Source organism: Heptranchias perlo, chromosome 2 (genome assembly GCF_035084215.1).
Source record: "Heptranchias perlo isolate sHepPer1 chromosome 2, sHepPer1.hap1, whole genome shotgun sequence".
Lineage (NCBI taxonomy): Eukaryota > Metazoa > Chordata > Chondrichthyes > Hexanchiformes > Hexanchidae > Heptranchias > Heptranchias perlo.
In genome coordinates, this window is record NC_090326.1 from 150,314,107 (window position 1) to 150,339,489 (window position 25,383).

At 43.1% G+C, this 25,383-nt stretch overlaps 1 protein-coding gene across 1 annotated transcript; it reads right to left on the reverse strand.

The window, feature by feature from the left end:
- Positions 1-3,576: 3,576 nt before the first annotated feature.
- insig1 (insulin induced gene 1) lies at positions 3,577-20,828 on the reverse strand. Its single transcript, XM_068008269.1, has 6 exons — positions 20,566-20,828; positions 19,598-19,991; positions 17,051-17,175; positions 12,576-12,742; positions 10,700-10,799; positions 3,577-4,600 (listed from the first exon to the last, which is right to left on the reverse strand). The coding sequence occupies exons 2-6, from the start codon at positions 19,935-19,937 to the stop codon at positions 4,547-4,549; spliced, it is 786 nt and encodes a 261-aa protein (XP_067864370.1). The 5' UTR covers positions 19,938-19,991; positions 20,566-20,828; the 3' UTR covers positions 3,577-4,546.
- Positions 20,829-25,383: the final 4,555 nt, after the last annotated feature.

Sequence of the window (25,383 nt, forward strand, 5' to 3'; positions counted from 1 at the left end):
ATTGAAAATAAGAAAATAGTATTAATAAATAAAAAAAAGGTAAAGCAAAAACACGCAAGGGTTGTAACTCAAATGCACTGTGTCGCCAGGACTCCTTATTGTTTTGCTTTTTATCTTTTCAAGGTCCATCACTGTTGACTTTTCCAGGGCTACAATTCCTGTCAGATATTCCTTCCTCTGTGCTGTGGTGCTGCAGTGCTCCATCTAGTGCTTGGCAGAGAAACTTGCACATTTGTGGAAGCAACAAAGGGATTCGAAAGACTTACATTTATGAATCTTACGCATTTCTCAAACGTCTCAAAGTGCTTTTATTTACTTTTTAGAATGCAGCGATAGTTGAGCAAATGTGGGAGACATTTTATGCACCACAAATAGCATTGTGACAAATGAATATTTTTGGTGATGTTGGTGGAGAGAGAAATGTCGGCAACACCCAGGAGAATGCACTATACTCAGTGCGGTAGAGTGTTTCCGCTTTGCGCAAAATGCGCTTGAAAGTGCACTGGTTAGGTTACAGTTCAAGTTTCTGATAAAATTAATTTCAATACAATAAAATCTTCCATGAACCAGCCCAATTGGGCAGCGTAATAGAATGTAGTCGTTTCATTTTTTCTTTCCATTAAAAAATAATTAATGTATTTAAGATGGTACCCTAATGCAGTTTTATTGATACTAAAAGTGTTTATTTTTTTAGCTGTAAGTGTTCGCTCCTCCACCTGTGAGTAACCTGATTTAAAATCACTGAAAATGGCTTAAAAAAAACTATACTGAGCCATTTACTATTTCCAATGGTGCACATGTCAGTTCCCTGGCCTACTAGTGCCTGTGCGCCGAAGAAAATGAGTGGAATTTGAAGAGCCTTCCCTAACCATCTAACCAGTTCAATTGGCAGAATCTCGCAATGTCGGCCTGGGGACAAGGCAGTTTTGTGGACGGGGCCTGATCCAGGCAAAGTGAATCTTAAACCAGCGTAAAAGATCGCGGAAAACACAAACGTAAGTGGCCTTGGGCGTAACGCACTTAGGTTTAAAGTACCCCGATCTTTTGCACTGGTTTGGCCAATTTCGCCCGGATTACACTGACATTACTGGCGTGGTATTGATAAATACAGAAAAGACTGGAATTTTAAGAAAGTTAAGCTCAACAATCATTTAGCGTGAGCTAGGTTGGGGTAGATGTCTGCCGTCGCTCAGTGATAGCGCTCTCGCCTCGGAGTTAGAAGTTTGTGGGTTTAAGGCCCACTCCATAGGCTTGAGCACAAAATCTAGGCCGACACTCCAGTGCAGTACTGGGGGAGTGCTGCACAGTTGGAGGTCCTGTCTTTTGGATGAGACATTAAACTAAGGCCAGCCTGCCCTATCAGGTGGACGTAAAAGATCCCTTGCCACTATTTCGAAGAAAAGCAGGGGCTTTCTCCCTGGTGTCCAGGTCAATACTTATCCACAACCAACATCACTAACACAGATTAACTGGTCATTATCACACTGCTATTTGTGGGACCCTGCTATGTCTGTATTGGCTGCCGTGTTTCCTAAACTACAACAGTGACTATACTTCAAAAAGTACTTAATTGACTGTAAAGTGCTCTGGGACATCCTGAGGTTGTGAAAGGCACTCTATAAATGCAAGTTCTTTCTTAATATTTAAACACAAAAATAAAAAGTATTGCCTTGGAGCACCCAGTGGCTCAGAGGGTATATGAACTGCCCAGTGCGGAACTGACCCATACAGACTGGGATGGGGCCATGTTTGATTGACTTTACATGCTATAGAATCATAGAATCATAGAAGTTACAACATGGAAACAGGCCCTTCGGCCCAACATGTCCATGTCGTCCAGTTTATACCACTAAGCTAGTCCCAATTGCCTGCACTTGGCCCATATCCCTCGATACCCATCTTCCCCATGTAACTGTCCAAATGCTTTTTAAAAGACAAAATTGTACCCGCCTCTACTACTGCCTCTGGCAGCTCGTTCCAGACACTCACCACCCTTTGAGTGAAAAAATTGCCCCTCTGGATCCTTTTGTATCTCTCCCCTCTCACCTTAAATCTGTGCCCCCTCGTTATAGACTCCCCTACCTTTGGGAAAAGATTTTGACTATCGACCTTATCTATGCCCCTCATTATTTTATAGACTTCTATAAGATCACCCCTTAACCTCCTACTCTCCAGGGAATAAAGTCCCAGTCTGTCTAACCTCTCCCTGTAAGTCAAACCATCAAGTCCCGGTAGCATCCTAGTAAATCTTTTCTGCACTCTTTCTAGTTTAATAATATCCTTTCTATAATAGGGTGACCAGAACTGTACACAGTACTCCAAGTGTGGCCTCACCAATGCCCTGTACAACTTCAACAAGACATCCCAACTCCTGCATTCAATGTTCTGACCAATGAAACCAAGCATGCTGAATGCCTTCTTCACCACCCTATCCACCTGTGACTCCACTTTCAAGGAGCTATGAATCTGTACTCCTAGATCTCTTTGTTCTATAACTCTCCCCAACGCCCTACCATTAACGGAGTAGGTCCTGGCCCGATTCGATCTACCAAAATGCATCACCTCACATTTATCTAAATTAAACTCCATCTGCCATTCATCGGCCCACTGGCCCAATTTATCAAGATCCCGGCAAAGGGACCCACAACTGGCCTCAGGGCCATGGGCTTGGGAGAGGAAAAACATCAGCCACTCCTCCTCACTGTCCAGTTTTTCCAACAGCGATCACACGTGTATCTGGGTGAGGACAGGACCGGACTCGACTTTGATGCACCCAAACCCTCAATAATAGCCCACCAATGTTCATTGTAAATGTTCACACACGAAGAATGACCATTTGGGTGAGGTAGCAGAGAGCGGCAACCTATTGGAAGCACGGTTATGTTGCCACCTTCAGGAGAGGACGAAGAGATCTGGGGAACGGAAAGCCAAAAATGGTAGAAATTGTTTTTCTTGGAGCAGCACTCAGCCAATCTCAACAGTGAGCAGCACTAAGAATTACTGAGCCCTGCATCCTATTGGTCACATGCCATTTGTTCTATTTATATAATACCTTTCACATCCTCGAGACATCTCAAAGTAATTCACAGTCAATTAATTACTTTTTAAGTGTAGTCACCGTTAGGGAGGCAAATGCAGCAACCAATTACAGTAAGATAAATGACTAGTTAATTTGCTTTGCTTGATAGGATACCAAGAGAACTGCTCTACTTGAATGGTGACGTGGGATCTTTTATGTCCACCTGAACAGCCAGATGGTTTAATGTCTCATCTGACAGATGACACATCTGACAATGCACTGAAGTGTCAGCCTAGATTATACGGTCAAATTCTGGAGTGGGGCTTGAACCCATGACCTTCTGACGCAGAAGTACGATTGCTACCACTAAGTCAGGCTGCATTGTGTCAACTCCAGAAAGCAAATTTTATTTACTTATTTCTAGGAGCTAACACGATTGTGGGAAAAATACTGTTTTCAGGTTGACAATAACATAAAATGATATTTTTCAGATGAACTATTACTTTTAGCTGCTCCTTTGTATTTTTTTTTAAGAAAGCGCAACAAGGGAAAACCACTTGACAATTACTGTACATTTTTATTCAGAACGGAAAAACAAAGAATACATTTAAACAGAATGCGTACATTTAATTTACAAAAAATCAGATAAATCATCCTATTGACAGGCGTGCAAACTCGATGATTGGTTCAGATCAGAAACACTGCAAAAACAAAAATAAATCACTTCACTCTGTGTGTGTGTATATGTGTGTGGGGGGAGGGGGTTGGGGAGCAGGCACAGACAGATTTGGCCCAAAGCAATGGAATTATTCTGTCATTGCCTTATTGCACTGTGAAGTTAGAGGGGAAAAAAAATACACCTTCACTCTGTGTCTGTCTCAATATTGGTTCAAGTGGAGAACTCCGGCTCGAGAAAGTTCACTTGCTTCTGTTCGGCACTGCGCACATCCCTTAGGATCATATATCTTTATATATACACTGTACATATACACATTGTGGCACAGGAGCTAAATTCTGATGAAAGCTATTGTCACTTGCACATACTGACTAACAGTTTGAAAAAAAACACTATCTCTTTGCTTACAATTTAATACTCATGCAGTACAAAGAGTCAGGAACCCCTGCTATATGCTTATAGTACAAATGAAGTTGAAAAAGGGAAATAAATAAGGTACGGGTATACAACACGGCTCAGGTACTGTGTATATTGCACGATCAATCAGACCTAATACTTGCTAATTAGGTCTGCTGTAGCATGGCATTGCAGTTCATACACAGATTAAATGATGTACTCATTAGACTCGGTATGTACAGTTTACAAAAAAAACCTTCGATGCTGAGAAATGAATCAATTGTATGAAGGCAATCACAGATTGCAAATGTTCCCTTTTATGAATATCATGCAGTAATCACAACCTCCACCATATATAGCAACTATTGTTCGTCCCAGTGTACATACGTGCACTCTCACACGAAGCATCTATATTGGCACCGTTATCACTCCTTTCTACAAAAGCACTCAATTGTTCAATCCTTGTGCACCTTATCAAGGCAATCCTTGTGTGTGATTTCAGTGACTCCCTAGAAAAAGAGAAAAGCGGCAAATCAGAAAAACAGTTCAAGGCAGTTCAGACTGGTGTAGGCCAATCTGTTATAGCACTAAAAACAAAAACAAACAAATGCTGGAAATACCCAGCAGGTCTGAAGCTGAAAAATAGGTTGATGTTTCAGGCATGACCCGTCATCACATCTGGCCATTCAAATGCTCATCCACCTGTGTATTTCTATCAAGTTTCTGGTGATTTAGTAATGCTACTATTTTACATCTATAATTATATAGAATTTACAGCACAGAAACAGGCCATTCAGCCCAACCGGTGTTTATGCTCCACACGAGCCTCCTCCCACTCTATTTACTTCATTTCACCCTATCAACATATCTTCCAATTCCTTTCTCTCTCATGTACTTATCCAGCTCCCCCTTAAATGCATCTATGCTTTTTGCCTCCATTTGGTAGCAAGTTCCACATTCTATACAACATTATAAACACAAACACCACAGAACGTGGTAAAGCACTTCACACAATGGATACTTTTGGAGGGCAGTGACTGTTGTTATGCAGGCAAACGTGGCAGCTGTACTGGGTCAGCAGTGCCCTACAATGAGTAATGAGATGAACGGCCAGTGGCCTTGGTTGAGCGAGCAGCGTTGGCTCGGACACCAGAGGAACTCATTTTCCATTGGAATTTCCCACAATCATGACTTTTTTCTTGTTAGGGCCGATACTACGATCGAGTGTTCCCAGCAAGCAGAAAACCACAGGCTGTGGGCCTACGATTTCTCGCCCGCGTACTCCCTGTGACGCCACTCTTCGCTAGAAGCGCCCAGTCCGTGTCATCAGCTCGTTTACCTCTACTCTTAGCATTACTTTGCTAGACGTGTAAAACTTGCCTATTTGTTATGTCTCAAGCTACCATTCCCAAACAAGCACATCAAAGTAAAATACCTTTTCCTTTCTGGATTTTAATAGCAAAATTATTTTTTTGAAAGTAGTTATAATTTCAGGGTTCCCCCCGGAAACAAAATAACAAATATTGGTCGGGTTGCCAGAACAGAATGGACAGGACAGATAAAGTGACACTGGCAGGGTGGATGGGAATTTTTGACAGATCTCTTGTCCCATTGTGTGTGCAGCTCCTACAGTTGCCCCGAGCTCGCAGACATTGGCACAGACATGCCTTCCGACCCCCTGTCGTAGGTTAAAGCTCTACTGACCCTACCGTTTTCAGCACCCTCGAATTAGACTCCACCCCACCCGACCCCATTCCTATCTGTGGACACTCAACTTCCTGCACTGTCCTTGCTCCAGAGTTGAGTTGGTGGCCTGTTCCAACACTTTGCCAAGGCCACTCTCTGAAAGGTTCCATGAGGTACACACGAGTGACCTGGGTAATTTCTACTCAGATTTTTCCCGTCACCCCATAATTTAAGTGAACGGACTGCATCAACCACAAGCAAACAACCTCCCTAAGGATGCAGGGCTGCTATTCTCCTGTAATTAAAGTGCTCTTTTTAAAGTATGGCCCAGAAACAATTACCAATAATCCAGAAAGAAAACTTCAATCTGAAAGCAAAGTGTTTCTATTTCAGATTTCCAGCATTCGTAGTCTTCCCTTTTTATTTTATTGTTTTACGTTACCAATCTCAAAAGTTAAAGAGCATGAAATAAGATTTTTTTAAAACTAATGCAACACAAAGTACCTTTCTCTAATTATCATCTTGGCTCAGTTGGTAGCACTTTTGCCTGAGCCAGAAGGTTGTGGGTTTAAGCCCCACTCTAGGATTTGAGCACATAATCTAGGCTGACACTTCAGTGCAGTACTGAAGGAGTGCCGCATTGCTGGAGGTGCTGTTAAACCAAAGTCTCATCTCCCTATTCAGGTGAAAGTAACAGATCCCCTGACACGATTTGAAGAGGAGCTCTTCCACTGTCCAGGCCAACATTTATCCCTCAACCATTACATAGAACGTACAGCACAGAACCAGGCCATTCGGCCCAACAGGTCCATACCGGAGTTTATGCTCCATTTGAGCCTCCTCCCTTCCTACCTCATCTAACCCTAATAGCATATCCTTCTATTCCATTCTCCCTCATGTGTTTATTTAGCTTCCCCTTAAATGCATCTATGCTGGTTACCTCAACAACTCCATGTGGGAGCATGTTCCACATTCTTACCACTCTCAGGGTGAAGAAGTTTCTCCTGAATTCCCTATTGGATTTATTAGTGACTATCTTATATTTATGGCCCCTAGTTCTGGTCTCCCCCGCGAGTGGAAACATCTTCTCTATGTCTACCTTATCAAATTCTTTCATAATCTTAAAACACCTTTATCAGGTCACCCCTCAGTTTTCTCTTTTCGAAAGAAAAGGGCCCCAGCCTGTTTAATCTTTCCTGAGAAGTATGACCTCGCAGTTCTGGTATCATCCTAGTAAATCTTTTTTGCACCTTCTCCAGTGCCTTTATAACCTCTTTATAATATGGAGACCAGAACTGTTCACAGTTCACCAACACCACTATGACAAATTAGCTGCTCATGCAACTCATTGCTGCAAGTGATTTTGCTGTGCGCAAATTGGCTGTTGTATTCGGGCCTACAAAACAACATTGATTACACTTAAATAGTATCTCCTTGGCTGTGAAGTGCTATGGATGAACTAAGGACGTGAAAGGTGCTATATTAATGCAGGCTTGTTCTTTCTAGTTAAACCGCAAACAGCTTCAAAAAGATCATGATTACGGGTTAGCTAGAAATATTGATCAGGGAAATCTTCTTCCATTTGTTTACAATGTCACTACACATAGTAACCAGGAAGAAATTATCCCCACCAATCTCTTCCCATCAGGGATTGGATTCTACTTCTTTGGGTTCCAACTCCTGAAAGGAACATCAGGTTAGCAAAGCTACGCAAGGCTTTTGTTCTTCTGCTATTTTCTCCCCTGCACGTTGAGGGTACAGTTCTACCAGGTATCAGGCACCCTCTGGTACCTTGACAAAGCGGCCATTCTTCATCTGAGGGCCTTTACAGTGAATACCAAGAGGCTGGCCGACTGTGGGTAGGAATGACATCAAGTTGAAGCTGAAGCTAATTCTGTCTTGATCCGATGTCCACATGCACGGACTTCCAGCAGAGATTGCTGTGATCAGCAACAGGAACCAGAGTTAATTTTCCCTTTGCTGATGCATGAATGTGGGCAATTGTAATGCCCTTATTACTGCTAACTTGGCATGGACTAGGAATCCAACCTGGGATCTTTCTATGTTTAAAATGTTAAAAGGATTCGATAGAGGAGATAGAGAGAAAGTATTTCCACTGATGGGGGGGGGGGGGGGGGGGGAAATCAAGAGCGAGGGGACATAATCTTAAAATTAGAGCCAGGCCATTCAGGAGGAAAATCAGGAAGCACTTTTTCCACATGAAGATTAGTAGAAATCAGGAATTCTCTCCCCCAGAAGGCTGTGCATCCTGGGGGACAGTTGGAGCTTTCAAGTCTGAGAGCGATAGATTTTTGTTAAATAAGGGTATCAAGGGATATGGAGCTGAGGTGGGCAAATGGAGCTGAGGTACAGATCAACCACAATCTAACTGAATGGCAGAGCAGGCTCGAGGGGCTGAATGGCCTACTCCTGTTCCTATGGCTTAGCTACTCCCCTGGATAAACTCACTGACCTATAGCCCTGGTAAGATCGAAAAAAGAAAATAATGGTTAGAATAGGAAAGGGAGAATAGGAGAGGAGTGGGGAGGACAGATAACACAGCAGAAATAAAGCTATGTTTTCAAGCTTTATTTAGAACTTTTTGATGCCTGTGTATTATAATTATAGCTACTGACACATCAATACCACTATTACTGTAATATGAGAGGATGTTTTTTGGCTGATAGTGTGAGGGGTGAAATGGGCAGCCAGGAAACACAGGATTCTGATAATCAGAGGGTTAGTTTTTAAAAAATAATTCTATTCGTGGCTTCCTTTGCTCTGCCCCAATGACGTACCTGATCTAACCTCTCTCCCCTCAGAATAGCACCTGCAACTCTTATCGAGGTGAATTTTCAGATCTTTGCACGTGACGATATAATCATATTCAGTTCTGACCTGCTCCTTTTTTATTTTTAAACTTTATATATGAAACTTAATCTCCCTATCGTAACCAAAACAGAAAATAACTGCATTACACGATTGACAATTGCTTTATTTGGCAGGTTTCAAAGTTGGCAGGCAGGAAGCAGCTGCACAGTGTCTTTGACAGATGTTGGCTAAAAATAAATTCTGCATTTGTCAGATAGTTTATTAAGAATTTTCATTCTGTTGGTTACAGTTGAATCTGTATATTTTTAATTGAGGATTTTTTTTAAAAAAGCAACCTTATAATCATTGTCACCTTTGTTTAGAATCTGCTTGACATTATATGGCCAGTTTACACTGTGGGGTGGTCTTCAGAACGTAGATGCCATTTGGCCCGTTAAATGTCAGCCATGGCTCAGTTGGTAGCACTCACGCCCGAGTCAGAAGGTTGTGGTCCAGAGACTTGAGCACACAATCCAGGCTGACACTCCAGTGCAGTAGAGGGTGTGCTGCATTGTCGGAGGTGCTGTCTTTTGGATGAGACGTTAAATTGAGGTCCCGTCTGCACATTCAGGTGGACATAAAAGATTCTACCCTGGTGTCCTGGCCAATATTTATCCCTCATCCAACACCACTAAAAAAAAAGATAGGAACAGGAGTAGGCCATTCAGCCCCTCGTGCCTGCTTCGCCATTTGGTAAGATCATGGCTGATCTGTGATCTAACTCCATATACCTGCCTTTGGCCCATATCCCTTAATACCTTTGGTTGCCAAAAAGCTATCTATCTCACATTTAAATTTAGCAATTGAGCTAGTATCAATTGCGCTAGTATCAATTGCCCTTTGCGGAGGAGAGTTCCAAACTTCTACCACCCTGTGTGTGTAGAAATGTTTTCTAATTTCACTCCTGAAAGGTCTGGCTCTAATTTTTAGACTGTGCCCCCTACTCCTAGAATCCCCAACCAGCGGAAATAGTTTCTCTCTATCCACCCTATCTGTTCCCCTTCATATCTTATAAACTTCAATCAGATCACCCCTTAACCTTCTAAACTCTAGAGAATACAACCCCAATTTGTGTAATCTCTCCTCGTAACTTAACCCTTGAAGTCCAGGTATCATTCTAGTAAACCTATGCTGCACTCCCTCCAAGGCCAATATGTCCTTCCGAAGGTGCGGTGCCCAGAACTGCTCAGAGTACTCCAGGTGCGGTCTAACCAGGGTTTTGTATAGCTGCAGCATAACTTCTGCCCCCTTGTACTCCAGTCCTCTAGATATAAAGGCCAGCATTCCATTAGCCTTCTTGATTATTTTCTGTACCTTTTCATGACACTTCAATGATCTATGTATCTGAACCCCTAAGTCCCTTTGGGCATCCACTGTTTTTAACTTTTTAGCATTTAGAAAGTACCCTGTTCTATCCTTTTTTGATCCAAAGTGGATGACCTCACATTTGTCTACATTGAATTCCATTTGCCACAGTTTTGCCCATTCACCTAATCTATCAACCTGCTTGCGACTAGAGAGAAAAAAAGTGGCCGGCAGAGACTTTGTGACATTTACATCTGTTGTTGGTGATGCCATACTTCCAGAATAGCCACCTACTGAGGTGCTGCTCCAGTTCTACTGCCACCTTGTTTATATTACATCACTGCCAACAAAGCCAAGTTTGTTGATCGCAACAGTGCTGTAACATAAATACAGCGTCACTTTAAATCATGGAGGTGTTAGATGCAGCAATACATAACACACAAAATGCACATATAGTCCTAGGAACAGGAGTAGGCCATTCAGCCCCTCCAGCCTGTTCTGTCATTCAATTAGATCATGGCTGATTTGTATCTTAACTCCATTCCCCCACCTTGGTTCCGTAACCTTTAATACCCTTGCCTAACAAAAATAGTCAACAGCAATAACAACCTGCATTTAGATAGTGCCTTTAACCTAGTAAAACATCCAGAGGTGCTTAACAGGAGCACAATCAGACAAAAATCGACAAATTCAGTCATCCACACAGATGAAAATGAGCAGATTTGTTTTTGACAGAAACAGCTTACCATGGCCAACTGCCTTCCTATGTTTCCCACGGTCACTCCTCCCGAGAAAAATATACAGGGCAGCCAAGAGCGAATATACAGAAAGTCTGGTGAGGTGTACCTAGAACAACAATGAAACATACTTTCCTTATTCCTTAGCTTATTACAGGAATAGTTGGTTTAATGAAACTTTGAACAATCTTACTACCCTTTGGTGGGGGGGGGGGGGGTGGGTGATTCTTTGACCTGGCCCTGGGAATAGCGCTCACAGGAGATAGACTGCGTCTGTGCAGCCTGTGACTTTCCGGACATTAAAATGAATGGTCAGAACATATGCATGTGATTTTACGAGAAGCACTCCAGCTGGGAGTGGCCTATCACAGGTCACCTTGTATTTCTTCAATTTAAATACCAGTTAGCAATTTTCTTTTTCCATTTTTCTCCCACCAGTTGTGGTAGCCCTCCACTATCCCCCCCTCCCACAGTGGGGAGTCTTCATGTGGGAATCTGGCTATTTGAACACTGGAGACATCACAGCGGAGATGATTCCACCCTCACTCAATACATGTGCGCCTTCCGGGGGAGAGGGAGATCAGGCTACTGGATAGTGATCAAGAGCAGGAACACTGAATGACTGGAACCCTTCCCCTGACTGGAACCACAAGTTAAGTTTAGTGCCACCAACACTATCCTAGAATTGTAAACAATTTTACAACACCAAGTTATAGTCCAGCAATTTTATTTTAAATTCACAAGCTTTCGGAGGCTTCCCCCTTCGTCAGGTGAACGATGTGAAGGAGGAAGCCTCCGAAAGCTTGTGACGAAGGGGGAAGCCTCCGAAAGCTTGTGAATTTAAAATAAAATTGCTGGACTATAACTTGGTGTTGTAAAATTGTTTACAATTGTCAACCCCAGTCCATCACCGGCATCTCCACATCATGACTATCCTAGAAGACAGACCTAACTCGCTGTAGGCCAGGAACTTTATTAACAATTCAGCAAAGCCCCTATAAATGGCTCAGCACTCCATCATATGTTGAATTTGTCTACATTCAGCAATCAGCTGTGCCTAGTTTTTTGTCTCTCACTGCGACAGCAGGCACTTAGCTTATGGCTCAGTAGCTGCCTGCCACCATCTCCACTCCCTGTCCCCCAGGTGGCATAGTCGACCGTGTGAACTCGTCGTATGGGAAAGAACAGGAAAAGAACCTACCAATACACTGAATGACTACACTGCCTTCAGGTGGTACTACAGTTCAGCTGCTAGTGCACTTGGCAAGAGTGGGGAGGTTATATATCAACTAATGGGACGAGGATGGGGGAGAAAGGGATAGTCTAGTTCTATGAATTTAATACTAACTATGTGAGGAGTACATCACTGGATATTGTAACTTTAACATAACCATCTAAAATACCACAAAAAAGGACATAGCAATTTTTACAATTATTAATAAAAGTGAAATAAACATTGAATAATGTTGTAATAAAGCTCATTATCTTCCTATAGACATCATCGTTACACTCCTTTTATCAACCGGACACAAAATGGTTGAAAGCATTTCCATGGGGCGTTGAGTAGGTACAACACTCGACCAGCAGATAAGACTCTGAATGCCGGTCTAGGCTGATATTCTAGGCTTGGGTTTGCCAGTGATTTTTCCCTATCTTGAGCAGTTGTCTTGCTATTGGGATACAGCATGTACCATTTGGCACCATCTGAGAGGCTCCTCCTGGGCAGTTAATGATGGGGGAAGATATCCGTAATTGCCATGGAAATACTTGTCGGTTGAACTTTTATACATTACTAATAATGTGGATGCTGGGGGGGGGGGAAATGAGGGAATTGATGAGCAGATGACAAAAGTAAAAGTTACAAATCAAACACTTTTGTACTTACTGGTATACGCCATTATACACCAACAGTTGAGTGACCAAGGTTGCTACAAAGGCTATTGTAAGGCCAAGTCCAAATCCACTTCTAGAGCGATCAAAGGTCCACCAGAGACCCAGCGAGAGGGCCGCCAGGGTCAAGGACAATTGCATGTTATTGGCAAAATCTAATTTCTGATTGAATGAGAGTTAAAGAAAGCACCATAAACATTCTTGGATTATAAAATGACACATCTACGAGACATCTAATAATTCATACAGCATGCACCAAACTGCAGTTAAATACAGGATGACTGATTCTTCAGTATTTGCTATTTAACAATAAAGAGCTGACAAGAAGTTAAACGACCTGAAATCAATCAATTTCCATTAATAAATTCCCTGGGGGAGTACTTTTAACTTCCGTCGATGGTGTAAAGGAGGAGATATCAGATCCGCCGCCCGTTATACATCTCTCCCCATTTTTCTTTCCGTCGGAGTCAATGGAAACAGAAATAGGGTGAGGTGTATAACAGGCGTCCGATCAGATATCGCCTCCTTTACACCATCGACGGAAGTTAAAATTACCACTCCCCCCACCCCATGTTTTATTTTCGGGTGATGAATTAGTAAAATAAAACAATTTCCTCCTGAATTCGAGGAAAAAAAAATTCCTGGGGTTTCTTTACCCTACACTGGGTCCAGAGATGATTGTGTGTCACATCTGTGACCTCAGTATGCACACGGTGCGCTGTACATGCTGCAGTGACGATACGGAGGCACGGACATCTCAGCACCTGATTTTTGGCAGGAAAAGAAAGCAAGGCTGTGCAATTGAAAGGAACATGGATCTTCTTTGCATATTGCTGTTAAGACCATATGCCACAGCAAACAATCTTTCATTCCTAGTTGGGTATGGAGCAATGATAGCAGTGCGAGGACACATTATTACACCGATAGTTCCTTGAAGATTGAAGCCAGGAGGTCACCAATGAAAGGCTGACTCTGGTCACTTCCCAGCACGTTGTTTATTAAAATCAAGATTGCACTGTTCCACTGTGCATAATCTAACAATTTTTATTGTCCCACCAGCATAGCAGCAGGCAAGAAACAAAAGCTAAAACAATAAACATAGGAGACCAAAAATCCATGACCGTTTTGGCATACTACTGCCACAATAATTGTGGGTTATTATTTTGTTTGACTACCTTTTTTGTTTTGGTCTTTTGCTAGTTTTCTTGAGTTTCAGCGATACACAAAATAAAGACTGTTTGTTTACTGGTTTCTTTGAACTTTTAGGGTCCAATTTTTTCCCCCTCACTGATTTTTGATCCTTTTACACAAATAAAATCTTAAAAAAAGATTTTTAAACAGACTTCAAAGATCCTTAATGTAGTATTACAGCCAGCTGAGTCTGCATTCAGAAAGACCCTAAGCCAGCAACAGAGGGTAGGAGGACTCATGTATAGGGCTAACCAGAACAATAGTGGGGGCAGGGACAGGAAGAGAACAACACGCAAGAGTTCAAATATGCTCATTTGTTTCAGAAAGAGGCAGCTAATGGTCTTAACCTGGAAATAGATATTAAAATGATGGAAAAAATGTAAAGTGCTGTCAACTACAAAAGGTAATCAGAATCAGGCTTTGAAAGACAAATGGTGAGTCAAACATGCCTCCAAAAGGGAATGACAAAATGCTGGAATATGAATGGGAGAATGCAGCAGGAAAACAGGCGAAGATAGCGAAGTTGTTGAATACCCAAACGGAAGAGGAGCTTGGTTGGAGCAGCGTAGGAGGCCAACATGGAATGTGAGAATGGGGAGGTTGAATTGAAGTGATGAGTCACTGGGAGATCAGGATCAGTCTTTCACTTTCAGTTGCTGACTGGCAAGATTTGCATTCCTACCATTTTATATTTTACTACAAATACAATATCATATGCCAAGGAAATATATATATTTGTTTTAAATGATTTTTGACATTCTCTAGATGGCAGGGTATTTTATATTGTGTTTGCTTCCTCTAGTGTGCTTTAACTGACAGAAGGGAGATTTGGCAGCAGGGATTAAATGGCAGGAACCCAACTGATGGCATTCAGTCCACTTCCAATGCCGTTATAGTTTGATGATGTAACTGATGTAACAGTAAATCATACATTATTACTGTAGCACTTCTCGGAAATCATGTTGTAAAACTGCTTTGGCTGGTTTGTTAACAACAACTTGCATTTAATATAACTCCTTTAACGTAGTAAAATGTCCCAATGCGCTTAGAGAGAGAAGGGTGGACATCATGCAGGAAGTAAAGAACTTGTATTTATATAGCACCTTTCAGGATATCTCAAGGCACTTCACAGCCAGATCCCATAACCAGGAAATGAGATAAATGACTAGTTAAAAGCTGGAAATCTGAAATAAAAACAGAAAATGCTGGAAAGAGTCAGCAAGTCAGGCAGTATCTGGAGAAAGAAACAGAGTTAACGTTTCAGGTCGATGACCCTTCATCAGATTATTATGAATGACTAGTTAATCTGTTTAATCTTTTAATTAAATTTAATTTACGTGTTAATCTTTGACCAAGCTTTTGGTTACCCCTCCCAATATCTCCTTATGGGGCTCAGTGTCAAAGTCTGTTTGATAATGCTCAGGTGAAGCGCCTTGGGACATTTTACTACGTTAAAGACGCGTTATAAATGCAAGTTGTTGTTGTTGGTGGTGGAAGGATAAATGTTGGCCTGAACACCACAATTCCTTGCTCTTCGAATAGTACCATGCGATCTTTTACGCCTGCGTGAACACACAAATAGGTCCTCAGTTTAATGCCTCATCCAAAAGATTGCACACCTCTGATAATGCAGTATGCCTTCAAGATTGCAATGAAGTGCCAATCTAGATTATGTGCTCAAGTTCTAGCAGTGGGGCTTTAACGTACTACCTTCTGACTCAAGAGGCAAGTGAGGTACCACTAAGCCAAGCTGACACATAATTAGGGAAGATGATAAGAACATAAGAAATTGGAGCAGGAGTAGGCCAATCGGCCCCTCGAGCCTGCTCCGCCATTCAATAAGATCATGGCTGATCTGATCCCAACCACAAAACTAAAGAACACACGAAGTCGGAGCAGGACCCGGCCACATAGCCCCTGGGCCCGCTCCGCCACCCACAGGGCATTGACCGATCCGAACTCAGCTTCATGTCCAATTTCCTGCCCGCTCCCCATAACCCCTAATTCCCTTTACTTCTAGGAAACTGTCTATTTCTGTTTTAAATTTATCTAATGATGTAGCTTCCACAGCTTCCTGGGGCAGCAAATTCCACAGACCTACCACCCTCTGAGTGAAGAAGTTTCTCCTCATCTCAGTTTTGAAAGAGCAGCCCCTTATTCTAAGATTATGCCCCCTAGTTCTAGTTTCACCCATCTTTGGGAACATCCTTACCGCATCCACCCGATCAAGCCCCTTCACAATCTTATATGTTTCAATAAGATCGCCTCTCATTCTTCTGAACTCCAATGAGTAGAGTCCCAATCTACTCAACCTCTCCTCATATGTCCGCCCCCTCATCCCCGGGATTAACCGAGTGAACCTTCTTTGTACTGCCTCGAGAGCATAAGATCAAAGAGGTAAGTTCTGAGGAATGCTTTCAATGGTGGGGAAAGAGAGCGACAGCAACACAGAAATTTAGGAGGAGAATTCCAGAGCGCGTGGATGTGAGGGGTGGAGAATTTCGTGAATTAAAATTGTAAGATTACAATCCTAATCTTCCAGTGTGCACATCATGACCTCGGCAAAATGGTGCCATTTGGATGCGTTGGGAGAAAAAGGAGCCAAAATCTGACAAAACCCACGATCTTCACTGTATTTGTGTAAATATATGTATCATGGAGTGATGTCAATGCTGGAATCATATTTCAGGAATTGGATGAAATTTGGAAACCACTTCAGTCTTGCTCTTGCAGTTTATGAACCTCTCAATGAGATTACTGCCATATAATCACAGCCAGGCATCCATCATTCCTTTTTTTTTTAATAGTTTGATATTGAGATATATAGTGCCTTTTTTGTGCTGCATGTTTCTTGACATCAAGGGCTTAAGTTTTGAGTTCTGATGAAAGGTCATCGACCTAAAACTTTAACTCTGTTTCTCTCTCCACAGATGCGGCCTGACCTGCTGAGTGTTTCCAGCATTTTCTGTTTTTAAAGTTTTCCCCTGATGCGTTACTCACCTATGGGAATGTCTCACCCTGATGGACTTTGACCTCTCTGTTAGCAACCTAGTGCCTAGGATCTTTAGGAGAAGCCCAGCTGGCAGAAAAAAAAATGCAAATTCCCTCTCAAGCTAAATATTTTTCTTGTCCTATTCAAAAGTAAGCCGCCACCAGAAAGTTTTGGAAAAATCAGCAACAATATCCACTTGGCAGTTACACAAAAGTTATTAATAATAACAAAAAAAAATTAAAAGCTCTTGGCTGGAATTAACCTGTTGTTAACAATTGGAAGGATACAGCGCTCGCATGATTGATTCCAACAAAGACTGCTACACATCTCATGACACTTGCCCATTCTCTTTTGAACTTGTGAGGCTCTCCAAGATGGCTGTCAATGCAGGGGTAGAGCAGGCCCACTACAGCTGAATAAAGATTAGAAGTTAAAGTAATTAGGACCATAAACAGTGGCACCAGTTGACTACGACCATGCAGAAGAACATTAATTGAAGCTAGCTGTTGTGGATTTAGTAAAATACTTTCAGATTTCTGTACGGTAAACATTGTCATTATTCACCCTTCAATATATTAGTAAGAGTCATTCATAAAATATTATAGTATATTGTACAATTATCACTAAATGTACAATACATGGAGGGAGGAATAAAACCAAAAAAAAAACTATGAATGCTGGAAAAGCAAAATAAAAATACAGAATATGATGGGCATAAACACCAGGACAATCAGCATCTGAAAGAAAAGGTCAAAGTTTTGGGATGAGCCTTTTGCCCAAATGTTAACCTGTCTTTCTCTTTCGCATGCTGATTGACCTATTGTGTATTTGCATCAGTTTCTGTTCCTTTATTGGACTACATACACACACACAAATATATATATATATATATATATAAAAAAAGTAAAAATCAGCTTTAACATATTATTTGTTTGCTGAACCCCACTTTAAACGCATTGGATAACAACAACTTGCATTTATATGGTGCCTTTAACTAGTAAAGCATCCCAAAGCACTTCACAGGAAACAAGTAACACATTAATGTAAGAGTTCTATGAGTGTTTTAATGACAGTGTTAACCCAAAATAAGTTATCACACAGATGGGTAGAAAAATATTATTGGCATTGCAAACTCCTACCAAATTTTCCCAACATTATGCAGGAACATAGCAATTGCTCGAAGACAGACCAAAGTCTATCTAGTTCGCAGTGTACCATCCCGGTAGATACAACGATAATGGATAATTACAACAGTGACTACACTTCAAAAGTACAGTGTTGGCTGTGAAGCTGCTGGGGACATACAGAGATGGCGAAAGGCGCTATATAAACGCAAGACCTTTCTTTCAAATAATTCTCTCTCCGCTGTTGCACTGAGGGGGGTTAACCCATTTAAAGCAAACAGACTGCAATCAGCAACAAAATAGCAGGGAGGGCAATGTGGTGGGTCAGCTGCATTTCAAACCCACCCCCCCCCAGCAGAAGGGGTACAATAAAAACAATGCATCTTGCCCACCACCTCCTCCTCCTCCTCCTCCCAATGCTGCACTGACTCTGACTGACTGACTGGGGGACCCTGGTTGCCGAGCCTGGGGAACACGTGACGCCTCATTTCCTTGTTTTCATTCTTCTTCTTGGAGTGCGCGGTGGCATGTTGCACATAGCAACCAATCGGCAACAAACATCCCAGCTCACCAGTTCCCAGCCGGGCCAATGAAAAGGCGGCGCTCCTTCCCGTAAGGCTCCTCCCCCTTCCCCGGAACATTTATGCAAATTCAACGACACGTGGCGCGAAATCAACCTGAGCAGGCGCCGTGCGGTCGGAGGGGCTTTAACAGCTGGCAAAATACAAGAGGCATAACCGCAATATCCAGGAACCTTGTGTGTGCAACAATTCAACACTAAAATAGATATGCACTTTACCCAATGCAAAGATATTATTTAAATGTTTCAATAGTTCCCCCCCCCCCCCGTCCCCCAAGTATTTTTTTTTGGGGGGGGGGGGAAAGCCCAATTTTCAAATTTAAAGTCACAATGCAAAATTTTAGCATTTCTAAAATAAAAATCTTTAATTGATCCTCCAGACTTAAAGGTTCTTGTGATTTTTTTTTGGGGGGGGTGGGGATTCGAGCTATTGCCACGCACAATCCACGTGTTGCACCGCTTGTTTGGAGGGGGGGGGGCTTCAAGCTGCTTTAACTACATTGCAGCAAGTTTCTCACCAAAGTGAGTTTTTATTTTCTCAAAAGGTTCATAATGTTCCAAGTAGTTGCATTTTTAAAAAGTTTCAACTGCAAGAAATGACATCGTTGCTGTTGATAGAACACACAAACGATTACATTTCTTTGTTCTCACAGTTAGAGATCTATTAACATCTATTAAATTCACATTTTAACTGCTGTAATGTTTGCAACTCATTAGATTAACGCGTTTGGCGACCAGATGTGAAATGCATCTTCGTTTTACAACAACGTGCAGTACACATAGATAAAGGCAACTGGGTTTTTATTGCTTCTTTTGTATACCAAATCAATCCTGATTTCCATTTATTGAAGCAAACATGTTTTATTAATACAGTAGCTAATAAAAAATGCCAAAAATCAATGACAGGATAACTAATATCGGAGAGGTCTTGCTGAAATTGAAAGTGCCCCTCTTGCCAAAGTTAAGGTCATGCCAACTGCAGATCTTGAACTCTGCTGAAGAACTTTATATTGCTAAAATTGTACAAGTCTTGCTAAGCCACATATGACACGAACACTCACTCTCTCTCTCTCCGCCCTTCCTCCCTCCCTCCCCAAGACACACACACACACACATATGCCCATCCTTACCTGCAGCCGTGCCACAGCAAGGTGGCACCCACCAGGCAGAAGAAAAGATTGTGGCTATGACCTCTTCGGGGAACAGGGTAACGTGCCTCTGGATCTGCAGCAGGTTTAACACGAGAGCCAGGAAAACCCCCACAGCGAAGAGCACCAAACCCCGTCGGAATAAGTTCATGGCGTGGCCGCTGACCAGGGAGCAGTAGGCACTGCCCAGGATCGAGGTGACGATGGTCATCATTTCGTAGACTTTTGCCACCAGCAGCGGGCTGCTGCTGCTGGGATTGTTTGGAGATGTACGAGCCCGTGTGCAACTGCACGTCCAGCAAGCCTCTTCAATCCTTGACATTTGGTACAAGGAGACTTCCTGGTATTACACTAAATTGGCGGTACCCTTACGGCCCTGGAGGGTGGACAGAGAAAACAAATAAGACATAATTAGGTGACTTCATTCGCGTGACACAACTCAAACAAAAAACACGAGACCTAGCCCGAGTCAAAACTTTGAATGCGGAAACTGAAGTAGAATAAAAAGACTATTTGTGTTACTGATACCAAAATAAAAGGGCAGTGCGAGAACCCCAATTATCAGGCAAATGTGAATTACGGTGTACGTGTTGAAAAGATCAAATTCAGTGCCTTTAAAGGAGAGTTCACTGGTTATATAGAATGAACACAGGCTCCACTTTGCATCTCACTTTCACTTTCTTGGAGCATCGACAATCGCCCCCATGACCCTGATTTTAAATTAAGGGAGTAGGTAGGCAGTAAACCTTTGCACAGCAAAAGATTTCAGGCAAAAACAAAAACCTCACACATCCTATCCACACACACACACACACACACAAAAAATGCCCATTTACTCTTCACTTCAGTCTGGCGCTGTAAAGATGAATCGCACCCTGGGTCGCTGTGTAACCAGACAGGCCCTGAAACTGAGTGAATTCTGAATGAGCTTAATAATGGAAAGAACCTACCGTCCAAGAGGTGCAGCCAGGTACCAGCACCATTAAGGTCAGTGTTCTGTACGGGGGGGGGGGGGGGAACTTTTAAGCCTGCTGTCGGTGCTTTTCGGCTGCTGCTGGATTACATTGCATGTTAAGTTATTAGGTCACATCCTGCATGAGACTATTCATACGGTGCAGACAGGCGAGCGGTCAAAACAATCTGTCTGGTGAGCGCAGTCGAGCCAATGGCAGCCCGGCGGCCCATATGACGTTCAGGACACACCACCAGCCGCACCGTCCCCTGTTCATATTCTCTCCCTCCCTCCCTCCCTCCTCCCTCCCTTCGCACAGAAAGAGGAAGAGGAAGGCAAACCACACCTCTTCGTCATAGCATCACCAGATGCACGCACCATCAGCCCCAGATCAACCCTTTTACACAGAGAGGGAGAGAGAGAAAAAAAAAACATGAGAGCAAAGTACAAACAAAAAGTGATACATTTTGGTAGGAAGAAGGAGGAGAGGCAATATAAACTAGAGGGCACAATTCTAAAAGGGGGTGCAGGAACAGAGTGATCTGGGGGTATAAGTGCACAAATCGTTGAAGGTGGCAGGGCAGGGTGAGAAAGCGGTTAAAGAAAGCATACGGGATCCTGGGCTTTGTAAAGAGAGGCACAGAGTGCAAAAGCAAGGAACTCATGATGAAACACTGGTTCGACCACAACAGGAGTATTGTGTCCAATTCTGGGCACCGCACTTTTGGAAAGATGTGAAGGTCTTAGAGAGGGTGCAGAAAAGAATTACTAGAACGATTCCATGGGTGAGGGACTTTAGTTACGTGGATAGACTGGAGAAGCTGGGGTTGTTCTCCTTGGAACAGAGAAGATTGAGAGGAGATTTGATAGAGGTATTTAAAATCATGAAAGGTCTAGACAGAATAGATAGAGAGAAACTGTTCCCATTGGCGGAAGGGTCAAGAACCAGAGGACATAGATTTAAGGTGATTTGCAAAAGAACGGGGATATGGTGGGGGAGTGGGACTAGCTGGATTGCTCTTGCATAGAGCTGGCATGGACCCAATGGGCCGAATGGCCTCCTTCCATGCTGTGACCTTTCTATGATTCTAAAAGAGGGGATTGAAAGGGAGACAGGTGTGAGAGAACATAGACAAAGGCAGACAGACGCTAATTGGCAGGATAGAGAGAATGAGGAAATTAGAGGCAGACAGAAAGTGAAAGAGACAGGCAGAGAAGGAACAGATGTAGAGATACAGAGGCAGAGAATGAGAGGAACAAACAGAAAAATGGAGAGGGGCAAGCCAGAAAAAAAATTAGGCAAGAGTAAGCAGAGAGGTAATATATAAGAGAGCAAGACACACAAATACATACACAGAAAATGAGAAGGAAAGATAGATAAAGTAGAAGATATTCAGGACAAAAAAAAGTGTCAGTCAAGGAGAGTAGTACTCCCACTGTCCGAGGCTGAACCTGTTTGACCCTGAGCTGAGCTTTGACCCCATAGCCTCTCCATCACCAAGACCACTTACTTCCACATCCGTAATATCGCCCGTCTCCACCCTTGCCTCAGCCCATCTCCTGCTGAAACTCTCATCCATTACCTCCAGACTTAACTATTCCAATGCTCTCATGTCTCACCTCCCATCTTCCACCCTTGAGCTCATCCTAAACTCTGCCGTCCGTATCCTAACTCGCACCAAGTCCCGTTGTTCCATCACCCATGTACTCGCTGACCTACATTGGCTCCCGGTCCAGCAATGCCTTAAATTTAAAATTCTCATCCCTGTGTTCAAATCCGCCATGGCCTCGCCTCTCCCAATCTCTGTAACCTCGTCAGCCCTTAAACCCTCCGAGATCTCAGTGCTCCTCCAATTCTGGCCTCTTGCGCATCCCCGATTTCCATCACTCCACCATTGGCAGCTGTGCCTTCAGCTGCCTAGGCCCTAAACTCTGGAATTCATTCCCTAAGCCTCTCTACCTCTCCTCCTTTAAGACGCTTCTTAAAACCTACCTCTTTGACCAAGCTTTTGGTCACCTGTCCTAATATCTTATGTGGCTTAACATCTTAGAATCATAGAATCATAGAAAGGTTACAGCACAGAAGGAGGCCTTTCTGCCCCCCGAATTCATGCCTTATGTGGCTCGGTGTCATATTTTGTCTGATGACACTTCTGTGAAGTGCCTTTGAACATGTTACTACATTAAAGATTCTATATTAATGTAGCTTGTTGCTGTTATAATCCACTGGAAGTGGTTCTGCAATATGATCCAGTGGCAACAACTCTGCATACGCAAGAGTTAATGCAAAGTCATCTTTGTGACTTTCTTGATTGGGGAATCTTCCAGAGCCATAGGAAGTTCCCAGGTTTCATACCTAGTCAATGCTGAGTTAGCAGCAATAGGGACATTACAGTTGTCCTCAGCACCACCCTTTAACCCACCCCTCACCCCCCCAGCTAGGAGAAATTGTTTCAGGCTCCTGTTCTTGATTACTTACGGCATTCCCAAACTACTTCCTCATGTGCCACTAATTTTGAAAGGATCACAAGATCAGTTTGGATGAAGAAAGCCTTTAAGCCCATTTGATTCCATCCCCCCAGAAGGCCAACTCTACAATCTTCCCATCACAACATCTAGTCATTTTTAAATGGGTCCAGTGTCTTTGCCTCAAACCACCATTGTTGGGCTGAATGGCCTGTTTCTGTGCTGTAAATTTGATGTTATTTTTTAAATTATTACATATTTTTGGTAAAAATTACAGAAGATTACATGGCTGTGGGGTGGGATGGGGAGGGAAGAAGTGTCTAGTCAGGATGCTCCGGCCATCATGGTGTGGGTCAGGCTTGATGGACCAGCTGGTCTTTTCCTACCCTTCAATTTCATATTCTTTTTATTCATTCATGGGACGTGGATGTCGCTGGCAAGGCAGCATTTATTGCCCATCCCTAATTGCCCTTGAGAAGGTGGTGGTGAGCCGCCTTCTCGAACCGCTGCAGTCCGTGTGGTGAAGGTTCTCCCACAGTGCTGTTACGTGGGAAGTTCTAGGATTTTGACCCAGCGACGGTGAAGGAATGGCGATATATTTCCAAGTCAGGATGGTGTGTGACTTGGAGGGGAACGTGCAGGTGGTGGTGTTCCCATGTGCCTGCTGCCCTTGTCTTTCTAGGTGGTAATGAGAATCCCTACGTGGTCAGTTTTCAGTAAAATATTAAAATGCCTACGTGGCAAAGAAGCAGAATGCAAAATGGATAGAAAGGGTTAATTAGTTAGTAACTGAGATTGGTACAGGTGGCCTGGCCTCCTGCTGGGCCATATGTTTGCGTAGTCAGCAGGTTTGCATGGTCTTATCAATGTAGAGTCTTTGATGTGATTCAAGGACTGGTCTGAATGTCTCCATGTTTATGGCAGATCAATATAGGTAACGAGCTTAGCCAAAGTTGAAAGACATTCCAGGTTGGGAGATAAGGAACAGAAGGGACAGGGAAGAACATTCCAAGTTGGAAGGTGAGGAAGTATCCCCTTTGATGTCTAACAGCAACATGATCAGCACATGGACGATTTATGATTGGCCGGAAATAATGTAACCTCGCATGGCAACCTATGCCCGGCTTATGATTGGTGTTGACCCTCGTTAAGTATGTTCCAACCCTATTGATTTGTATAAAAACGTGTGGATTTCTGTATGTTTTTGTTCTTGCTCTGCCAGCATAGAGGGACTCTATCAGGAGTCCAAATCAATGCTGCAGACTAAGAACCCTGCTATTAAAGTTGTGCTGAACTTTAAAATGTATTCGACTTCAGTTTTTACTGAACCAGACTGAGGGGAAAGAATCCGGATCGTCAGTAGAGGTCATGGGTTTGGGAGGTGCTGTCGAAGAAGCCTTGGTGAATTGCTGCAGAGCATCTTGTAGATGGTATACACTGCAGCCATTGTGCGCCGGTGGTGGAGGGAGTGAATGTTTAAGATGGTGGATGGGGTGCCATTCAAGCGGGCTGCTTTGACCTGGATGGTGTCAAGCTTCTTAAGTGTTGTTGGAGCTGCACTCATTCAGGCAAGTGAAGAGTATTCCATCACACTCCTGACTTGTGCCTTGTAGATGGTGGAAAGGCTTTGTGGAGTCAGGAGGGGAGTTGCTCGCCGCAGAATATCCAGCCTCTGGCCTGCTCTTGTAGCCACAATATGTTTGTATGCTCATAAAAGTAGATTCACTATTTCAAGACTTTATACCTGTTTCCTCTCCCCATACCCCCACCCTGGTTGCGAGGGTAAGTGGGTTTACCTGCTCCAATGCCAATGTGAAAGTAGCAGTGGGAAGTACGTTAGAATGACCCAGGGAGAGCACTCAGTCTGACTCTTGCCCCTTCTCTCTCTCTCTGTATCTCTAAAGATGCACCTGGCCTCTACTTTGTTCTCTTGCTCCCACAGTGACATATCTGAGACCAGGCACTCTGTGTGTGGAGGACTACGTCCCACTGTTCCCCCCCTACTACTCACATTCACCACCTCACAGGAGGGAGTGGGGAATGCACAAGAGGCCTAAGTTGGAGGAATGCAGAGTTCTTGGAGGGTTGCAGGGCTGTTTTAGTGTTGTAGCAGTGGCAAAACCTGATTAGAGAGTTCAAACATGCAGTTGTGGTAAAAATAGGCATGGATTTGTTAGGTGACAACATTATATAGAATTACATAGAATGTACAGCACAGAAACAGGTCATTCGGCCCAACAGGTCCATGCCAGTGCTTATGCTCCACACGAGCCTCCTTCCTCTCTACTTCATCTAATCCTATCAGCATATCCTTCTATTCCTTTCTCCCTCATGTGTTTATCTCGCTTCC

What these genes read in the sequence shown, in the direction of transcription:
- insig1 (XM_068008269.1), bottom strand. Translation starts at nt 19,937, where the DNA reads ATGTCAAGGATTGAAGAGGCTTGCTGGACGTGCAGTTGCACACGGGCT. An exon ending in TTGCTGTGGCACGGCTGCAG is followed by an intron (nt 17,176 to 19,597) that starts GTAAGGATGGGC and finishes ATCTTTATTCAG; the next exon opens with CTGTAGTGGGCCTGCTCTAC. An exon ending in GAATCAATCATGCGAGCGCT is followed by an intron (nt 12,743 to 17,050) that starts GTATCCTTCCAA and finishes TCATTCAATCAG; the next exon opens with AAATTAGATTTTGCCAATAA.